Raw genomic sequence first — 10,000 nt, forward strand, 5'->3', positions numbered from 1 at the left:
AACAACAAACTCATATACCTTATGCTGTAGAATCCAAAATTCAAACCTGGCTTCCATTAGTGATAGATCAGTGCTTACACCATAATGTCATCCGTCAAACGTTTAGTCAACCTTTTTTCTTTCAAAGTCGAAGGGAGGATGACAGGCATTGAGATTTAATCACTTTTATATAACGTTGCAGATCCAGTATGAAATTACAAGAATAAAACAAAGAAGTGAGTTGAAAGTTTTAATTAGTATTTAAGCCATTAACTCCTCAGTACCCCTGGATGCCCTGAGTTGATGAGTAAAATGGTCTGGCGTTAGACAGAGTAAAATCTGTTAAAGTGCTACTAATTGACCAAAAAACTCAACTTTTATTTTTCTTTGGATTTCAAAACTATGTTAACTAAACAGTAGTGACCCAACTCTTAAGCCTTGATTTAATAAAGACACCTGTTTATTTTAACTGGAATTTGCCTATTTTATGGACGGCCATTAGTAAGTTTAAAAGTCTTGAGAGAGAGAGCTGGGTTGAGGAAAAACTGACGTCAAAGACTCAATGGTTTAAGAATGCAATGAGTTTGCATGCATTGGAACACGAGTAGTGGCAGACCATTAAGTCCAAAACTTACCCTCAAAGTAAACAACCTTTGGATAAAAATCAAAGCTCAAACTTTTACCGGTCAAGTATTAAGCAAGATTATTTCACACTTTCAAAATCTGAAACTTTAAGTGTCACTCCCAGGAATCAACGGGTTAAAGTTTTCAATAACTGTGCACTTTTGATATTACAATATTTTAACTTTGCTTTGAGAAACACGAACTTCACAAAATGTTAAAATGGTGAATAAATATACTAATACTGTACATTCTTTTATCCAGTTCACTTGAAAATACCCTTATGTGAAAGGTAACTATTGTTTATTATTACCAGAAACCCATAAGGGTTGAAACGTGTAACGGCCCCTTGTGTGCTTGGAAACAAGCTTCTGAATATTTGATTTGCTAAGTACCATATTTGGAACAACAAGAGCGAGGGGTTTCCAAATATGGTACTTCGCACTGAAACATTCAACCAATCAGTTCGCACTGAATATTCGGAAGCTGTGAACGCGCGTTACACGTTTCAACCCTTATGGGTTTCTGTTATTACATAATATGTAGTTTTTAAAAGGCATTTTTTTTTACATAGTGCAAGAGCTGTCTACCCTCCATGATCGACATCTGAACCGGCCAACACTTGATGATAGTGTAGATGAAGAGCAGACAATAGAAATAACAACCAAAGAAATTACACAGGTTTGTAGTAACCTTTTCAAACTAGTTTGAATTTATAATTTAAGGTTACCCAGTGTAGAGAACTTGAAAATAAGTGTTTAAACAGTGAGGGGATATGGTATAGCATTGCATTTCTTTGAAATATGGCAAAAAGCAAAATGATGTTTTGCTGTTTGTTGTATAAGCATGAAAATGATCTTATTCTAACTTGTCGTTCTCCTGTTCTTTGACACTTACTGCTTTGGACCTTTAAAAATTACTTTTTTAAGTGGAAGGCAAGTTCAGGCATTTCTTTCCTTCTGCCTCTTGTGTGAAGGGTTTTTTTCCCCTGTAAATAGTATTTTCTTCTTTTAAACTAAATGCTTATTGCATTCAATTGAAGGAGAACGCATCCTAATTTTGTTCAGATTGGGTGATTGTGTGGTCTTGCCAAATTGAATCGAGATTTTTCTCTGTAAGGGACACCAAAATAGACGCCCTGGAGATTTTTTTGTTGTCTGCTGGGGCAGACCCTCGCATGGATTCTCGCACACATATTGATCTCGATCTGATGACAGTCTCTTTTTGTCCCATGCTTAGTTTTTTAGCTTAGAACCGTATGGAAACACACAGGCTAAGTGACTGTCGAATGCACTTCAATAATCCGAGATTATTACTAGTATTATTATTGGTCCATCCCACGTGAAATACCAAGGAGAAAAAAAATGCTTGTTTTGTTATTATGTTTGCAAGTCTTCTTGGATTAGAGGGATAGCCAGTGGGCCCTGTCTCATAGCACTTGTTGATCAGCTTTTGGATGCTAAAAAACCACACTGTTTGCAAAAAAGTAGGGCATGGCTTTTTGGGTGTTGTGGTCTGGTCACACTGTAGTAAGGGTCTTGCTGTATTCTGCTAACTCTTTTGCACGTTCCTCTGTAACATTGTGAAACTGAAGTAAGTCTGATTTAAGCTAATTGTTTGTCTTGTAGATGTTTCATCAATGTCAAGGGTCAATTCAAAGAATAGGAAGGCAAAGCAGAGGTGCCTCAAAGCAGGAGCAGCGTCTTTTAAAAAATGTCATGTCATCATTGGCTGTTAGTCTACAGGATTTGTCACTTAACTTTAGAAAGGGACAGTCATCTTACTTGAAGAGTAAGTGCCTGGTGGGCATGAAATAGCGAAACAGCAAAACAGCGAAATGAAACTCAAAAACACCATGTATGACCCTGCCATACATTTGAATACTAATTGACAAAGGGTGGATTTGAGATTAAATATCGTTTTAGGCCAAAGTATGCCTAAAACGTTATTGCTCGTAATCTCAATCTTAATCTGAATCCTAATCTTAATCTCAATGAATTAGGAGCAATAAGGTGTTAGGCCTAATTAGCCTAAATTTAACAACATTTAATCTCAAAACCCAACCTTTGCTGGTTAGTATTCAATGTATGGTGGGGTCATATATGGTGTTTTGCTGTTTCGTTTTGCTGTTTCGTGGTTCAGTAATGTCCTGCCTGGTGATCGAGTCTGATTTTTTTCTAAATTTTAATTTGCAACTGTACTATTACAATTATTAATTCACACTAAATTACACATGTACATACCTCTACTTACATACTGATTACTTAAGGTTACAAAGAGAGTAGTTTAAGTTTACAAACACATTGCTGTAAGTTATAAAACACTGATTGGAAGTTTTGGATATTTGTACCTTGAGGTACATAGTTATGTCATTTGTATTGTCTTAATGGTGTAAAATATATTAAATAAATAACAGTAGTTGTAATAATAATAATGATAATGATAATGCTAATGATAATGCTAATGATAATGATAATGATAATAATAATGATAATGCTAATGATAATGATAATGATAATGATAATGCTAATGCTAATGATAGTGATAATGATAATGATAATGATAATGATAATGCTAATGCTAATGCTAATGCTAATGCTAATGCTAATGCTAATGCTAATGATAATGCTAATGCTAATGCTAATGCTAATGCTAATGCTAGTGCTAGTGCTAGTGATAGTGATAATGCTAATGCTAATGCTAATGATAATGCTAATGCTAATGCTAATGCTAATGCTAATGCTAATGATAATGATAATGCTAATGCTAATGCTAATGCTAATGATAATGCTAATGCTAATGCTAATGCTAATGCTAATGATAATGCTAATGCTAATGCTTATGATAATGATAATGCTAATGCTAATGCTAATGATAATGATAATGATAATGATAATGCTAATGATAATGCTAATGATAATGATAATGATAATGATAATGATAATGATAATGATAATGCTAATGCTAATGATAATGATAATGATAATGATAATAATAATCTACTAGTTACAGTACCTTGTAAGAAGGCCCATTTTTCAAAAAATTATCTCATTCACCTAATTTGGTAGCACTATATTTTTCTAATGTTAATTTGTCATGGACAACAGATATAAATTCACAAAACTGAAACTTAGTTTTAGCATTGGCATTAAGGTATAGGTAATACTTCCCTATAATGATGAGGTGGTTGAGGGCCAAATAGTATCGAGAAGAATGAATTGTACCAAACAAAATATCTAGATTCGAGATCGAGTCTGATTTTACAATAATACTGTGAAGTTGATTTTGATCCCTTTGTTGACAAATCCAATTAGTGCGGTCAAAGTGAATTTGAACCTAGTGCACATTTAATACACTAACCAACCAACCACACCACATCCTTCACTGCTGTTATTGGGTTTACCAGGACTGAAGAACCGTGAGGAAAGGGAAAGGCAGTATTTTGACACAGGCCTACCAGCCACCAGCAGCGCCCTCATGAATGAAGATGTAGTTGAGGATGATGAACTCTATGACAGAGTAAGTTGGCAGGTTTTACTGTTACCACTGACCAGAGGAAAGCTACTGTAACACTGGTCATGCTAGTGGCTGGCGTGTGAAAGAAAAAATGGTGTTGAAGTTCTCTGCATTGTACATGTATCTCCCTGTGTGTCTGTTAGTTGTTAGCAGAGTCCATCCTTGTTAGTATTCTTTTCTCGCACACTAGAATGAGGAAATCGAATAAAGTGATCTTAAGGCTGGCTCACATGAGCGACGCAAATGCAAGCGCAAGAGCAAGGAAGTTCACACATTGAACGCAAATGCAAGCACATTGAAATACCCATGCGCAATTGAATAGATCTCAAGATGGCAGATAAAGCCAACCCTAGAGGCATGGAACAAGTATATTTCCCCTTGCATTTGTGTTTGCAATTGTGTCACTAGTGTCAACCAGCCTTTAGTAAACAAGCTGTAAAGCCATAAGATCTGTGGTACTTATTGCTTAGTTGCTCACATGAATCACAATTTGATGAAACTGGTGGGTCCTGGTTCTTTGGGATAAGTGAAAATAAGCAACGATCTTGAGACAATTCTGAAGACTGAGGTGAGTGGAGGCATTCTCACCTTACCCCAGTCATTGTTTAGTTTTTTTCACGTGCTTGCCTCATCCTTCATCCCAAAAGACTAAGAGCTTGGAACAGGCTGAGACTACTATCACCTCCTGAGGTGTGCAGTGGCAGTCCATTCCAAGATTAGTCCCCTCATCTTTTCAGAAGTAGCCATTTAAACACCTTGCAATGTTCAATCATATAATTTGATCTTCCTTTACCACATGTTTCCATAAAAACACAATTAAATAATAAGTATTGTTATTTGTATTACTACCTTGATGGAATTTGCTTTTCCTTGGCCATTTACATGTACATTTAGTCTAGTCTGCATGGCAGAAAGGGAAATTGTGCTAGAAAGGGAAAGGGGAAAGCGGAAAGCGTGCGTGCGAAGCGAGGGGAGCGCGAAGGAGACGGAAAAGACTATGGTGTTGCTGAACTAAGCACTTCCTTTCCCTCTCCCTTGCGCTTCCCTCTCTTCACGCACATGCTTTTCTCTTTCCCTTTCTAGCACCTGCCACGCAGGTTACATGTAGTAGCAGAAAGCTACCCACACACTTGTTGCTAAGAGTAGGGCACATAGTTGCCGGTGTTGTGGTCTGTCTTCTGTTGAGTATCATGGTTGGGAGGGTAAAAAAAGAGGCCACAGTAATTGGGGCAAGCTGTTGTGGCACTCTGCCAGCTTGACTGGCAAAGTCTGTAAATCATAAATTATAAATCTAAATCAGAAAGCTTTTGTTGGTGACTGATGTTCTGGCAACCTGAGTGGAAGTTACAAGGTGAAGATACTCAGATTGAACAAAATAATATTGGTCAACAAAAACAGTGTTAACACTTTTCAGCCCTGAGGGGGGCCCCACTGACAAGTATTGTCTGGCATTAGACAGAGTAAAATCTATAAGTTGCACTGTTGGACAGGACTACATGTACACTCACCCAGAAATTACCAGTAATCAAGATATTTGTCTCCAGCAACAGCACCAACAACAACCCAATGATTCAAGACTACATGTACTTGTTTTTATGGTCTGTTTGTCTTTTTCAGGGCTTTACTTCTGATCAAATGAGACTTGCTGAGGAAAATTCAGCCATAATAGAACAAAGGGAAAAGGAAATACAATCCATTGTGCAATCTATATCAGAACTTAATGAAATCTTCAGGGACCTTGCTACCATGATTGTGGAACAGGTGAGCATTTTTTTTTTCTTGCAACCTTCCCACTAAATTGTTGCTACATGTTTCATGTCTTTGGTAAGCATTGCAAATTGAGTACTATAGGAACATGATAATAATTATAATTATTAAAAACTGTATCATTGGATAATGCAATTCAAGAGTTTTCCTTGGCTTAGCCATCATGGTATATCAGCCCCATGCTCTGCAAAATTTTATTCATTTTATTGTTCCACTCGTGCTTGTTGGATATGAGATGATAAAAGCCAACTCAGCATTACGTGCCTTATTGGCTATCTATCATCTCATATCCAATGCGCACTCGTGGAATAATAATTATTGTTAATTATAATATAATTGTAATTGTTTCCATCAAATGTGTTTTGACACCCCCAGTAGGTTTACCATCCCAGTTGGTTTACCATCCCTTCTTACTTGCGAAGTTTTTTCCCCCCTGACAATGTTGGGTCTTTTTGAGAGTGCTGCACAATATTGCCCCATTACATGTAAGTCCACATTGGATAAGGGACAACACGTTGGTTGGGATCAGATTTGTTGCACTTTTTATGTTGTTCCCAAAAAGGTCACTGATTCACTCGTAGACTCTCGTGTAACCATTAGCAGAATGGGGGTTTGCTTGTTTAAGAGAGCTTACGTGTGAATCAGTGACATTTTAGGGAACAGCATAAAGATTGTATTTCAAATTTATAGCAACTTGTCACAATTACTTTTGTCAAAGACTATCGGTGGCTTTTTTTGCCAGCAGCTAGCTGCTTTTAAAAACTCTGGCCTGGTGACCCTTTCAGCCCACGTGAGTGGTCATTACAAACTACTTCCTGTAATCTTTCCAGGGAACAATATTGGATAGAATAGATTACAATGTCGAACAAGCTGCTGTCCAAGTGGAAGAAGGTCTAGAGCAACTAAAAAAGGTAAGACTATGCAACATATATGTACTGATAGATTGAATGTGTGGTAAGTTTTGACAAAAGCGAGAGACCAAGAAATCATTAAAGATCCTCTGTGGTTTGGCTCCAAGCAAAATAATACCTTTTTGAGACTGAAATATAATATAGTATATTTCAGTACTATGTAAAATAATATTATTGCCTTCAAAACTGGGTCAAGCGGATGAAAATGCACAGAGAAAAAGTTGTGGAGGCTTCTTTTAATCCTGTTGCAAATGTTTGGCATGGAGCATGATACAGTTGACTAGTATCTAACTTGAAAACCTAGCAGTTCATACATACTAGGCAATTCAATTCTGTTACACACTTACTAGTTTGCTTTATTGATGGTATTTGTAACATATTGAAAAATAGAAGTACCTACATGTAGTAATATTCTAACTTATTATATGGCTACCATAGTACACACGGCCTGGTTGGCTGCTGAGCGGGCAAGATTTTCTTGTAATGACTGGGCATTATGAAAACTTTTCTCGGCTCAACGACTCTTTTGAGTTGAGAGTAAAAGCTACAAGTGTGCGGGCGAAAACAACAAAAAATATGGACAAAGTACAACTATATATTTAATAACTGAAAGAAAAACTAGCATGCAGATTTCCAGCTGTATAACAATAATAGTTGGCCTCATGTGTTCCCGTGAAGGACTTGATGGATGAAGAGACAGTTGCTTTAAAGCCATTGACCCGTGGGAGTTGTCTAAATAATGCCAGACAATTTTACTCATCAGTGGGCGGCAGTTCTGGAGTCAATTGGTGAAAATATTGTCCAAATATTTATAAGTATAAGGATCACTTCTCTCTATTAACCTGCACTTCTATTGGAAATACATGTACGTACATTCATTTCATGCAATGATTTTGTTGTTATTTGTTGTCTTCACTAGGGTGAGAAGCACCAGAAAGCATCCCGAAAAATGCTGTGTATAATACTTTTAGGAATTGTTGTAATTATTATGCTCTTAGCTCTTGTAATAACAAAGGCATGATGACCACTGAAATTGCTTAATAAAAAGTATTACAATAATATTAATCATCTTCATCATTGTATCACCATTAGGTTTACAGTATTTCATAGTAAATTGTGTACTCGATAAATGGTTCGTTGAGGCTGTGGTACATTTTTTATAAGGATGCAGTTCTATCAGATAGAACTGGTAAGTTCACAGAAATTATTTCTGTGAACTTACCAGTCTTACAGAGTGGCAGATCCAGACAGGGGGTGGATGGGAGACTGCTTTCAACCTTGCCATGTAAACCATTGCTTCCACTTTGATGATCCCAGGGCTATGCTCCAGAAATAAAGAGAGGGAGGCCCCTCCCATGGACTTCCTACTGGGTCATGTCACAGTGAAGGCACGTTTAGTCATGCTTCTATGTCACTGTGTGCAAGGTGTGGATAACAAAATTAACAATACTTATATTAATGCTAATTATTATTGTTATCAAACACCTGTGCTTGTATTGCCCAATTGTATATATCAAATAAATTTATATTTTTTCATTCACAGTCAAAAATAGACCACTGTTAAAATTTATCATAAAAGAGGAGCTGAAAATAAATGCTCTTCTAGTCCAGAATACTCAAGACAATGTCATTTTTGCATTAATTTTAGTCAACAAATTTGTCACAAGTGACTTTGAATTTTTTTCTGGCTTGCCAATTATTTTATTGTTGGAGTTTTTTTTGAAATGGCTTGTGTTACTAAATCTAATAATAATTGATAAATCTGCTCTCTGTCCTTTTTAAAGATTAATATCAAGAATTTAAGTCCAGAGAATTTTATGGATATCGCTTAATTGTGATTTAATTTAGACTTGCCTAGCATATATTGCAATGAATGAAAGAAATGATGCTGGATATGCAAAGAAAATCCCACCACCAAAAGAAAACCAAAAAAGTTAACAAAAAATTTAATTATTGTTCATAACAAAATAAGCCAAAAAACATACCTAGTGTTCAGCAAATTTGATTGTAAAGGACCTGAACAGTGCAAATCTACAGTGGTGGGCCTACCCTTTGCAGAATATCAATTTAGATTAAGAGCTGATGGTCTCTTAGTGTCAACTCATACAACCCTGTGGCCAACTCTGCTGTTTTGATAGTTTTTTTTTTTTTAAACTGGAAGTGATATTTGATAAGTAGTTTCTTCGAAATACATTTTAAGATAAAAACTAGCGATAAAATTTTCCGACGTTTCGATCTCGCTGAGATCATTTTCAAGTTTGAAAAAAAGTGAATAAAACTTTGCCTATAAGAAGTAAAATCACACGTGAGAATATTAAAAGCGATAAAAATGTGAAAACATGTACTAAGCGTTACAAAAGGTAAGTGATAAAAATTAAAAAAAGGCTAGATAACAATAGGACAAAAGCTTTACAAAAGAATATATGAAATACTCCGAGCTATAAAAAGCCAACTTTGAACACGCAGTCTGACTCCATCCGTGCAAAGTTATTTTTATAGCTCGGAGTATTTCATATATTCTTTTGTAAAGCTTTTGTCCTATTGTTATCTAGCCTTTTTTAAATTTTTATCACTTACCTTTTGTAACGCTTAGTACATGTTTCCACATTTTTATCGCTTTTAATATTCTCACGTGTGATTTTACTTCTTATAGGCAAAATTTTATTCACTTTTTTTCAAACTTGAAAATGATCTCAGCGAGATCGAAACGTCGGAAAATTTTATCGCTAGTTTTTATCTTAAAAAGTGATATTTGGTTATTTGATTTTAGGGTTGTTGTCAAATGTAAACATATCATCTATTACTTGTTGCAAAAGAATAAAGTACATGGGTAGAGTTTGAGTTCTCCTTTTAATAAAATCTGTGATATTCATCTAAGGGCATATTGCTGCAGGTACCAAGAGGGGTTCATTGGGAAGAGAGAGGCGAATTGTTGCCAAGACTTACCTTGAGAACCTAGAAGGGTATAATCCCACTTGCCAGTGCCCACTCCACACCCCATGGTACAAGTCTCAGTGGTCATGTTAATGAAAGATTACTCTCATTCCTATTTTGCCTATTTTCTATTGAAGTCCTTGTGATGCTTAAGGACTTGCTTCTTAACTTGTGTGCTTGCTTGGCTTCTTCTTTCCTTCAAATTATTGTGAATTGGTGTGACAAGACCACGCAACACAATAATCTTTATTAAGATGCGTAGTGAAGATGGA

General features: G+C 36.0%; 1 protein-coding gene across 2 annotated transcripts in view; it reads left to right on the top strand.

Annotated features, from left to right (window-relative positions):
- Positions 1-7,855, top strand: part of LOC138021374 (syntaxin-16-like) — a 10,274-nt gene extending 2,419 nt beyond the window's left edge. For both annotated transcript variants that reach the window (XM_068868236.1, XM_068868237.1), the window contains exons 4-10: positions 182-215; positions 1,175-1,281; positions 2,229-2,391; positions 4,007-4,119; positions 5,734-5,877; positions 6,714-6,794; positions 7,714-7,855. In XM_068868236.1, the coding sequence (XP_068724337.1) occupies positions 182-215; positions 1,175-1,281; positions 2,229-2,391; positions 4,007-4,119; positions 5,734-5,877; positions 6,714-6,794; positions 7,714-7,815 (744 nt within the window). In that variant the 3' untranslated portion in view covers positions 7,816-7,855. The remainder of the gene's footprint in view (positions 1-181; positions 216-1,174; positions 1,282-2,228; positions 2,392-4,006; positions 4,120-5,733; positions 5,878-6,713; positions 6,795-7,713) is intronic.
- The last annotated feature ends 2,145 nt before the right edge of the window (positions 7,856-10,000 follow it).

This window comes from Montipora capricornis, chromosome 10, assembly GCF_036669925.1.
Source record: "Montipora capricornis isolate CH-2021 chromosome 10, ASM3666992v2, whole genome shotgun sequence".
Classification (NCBI taxonomy): Eukaryota; Metazoa; Cnidaria; class Anthozoa; order Scleractinia; family Acroporidae; genus Montipora; species Montipora capricornis.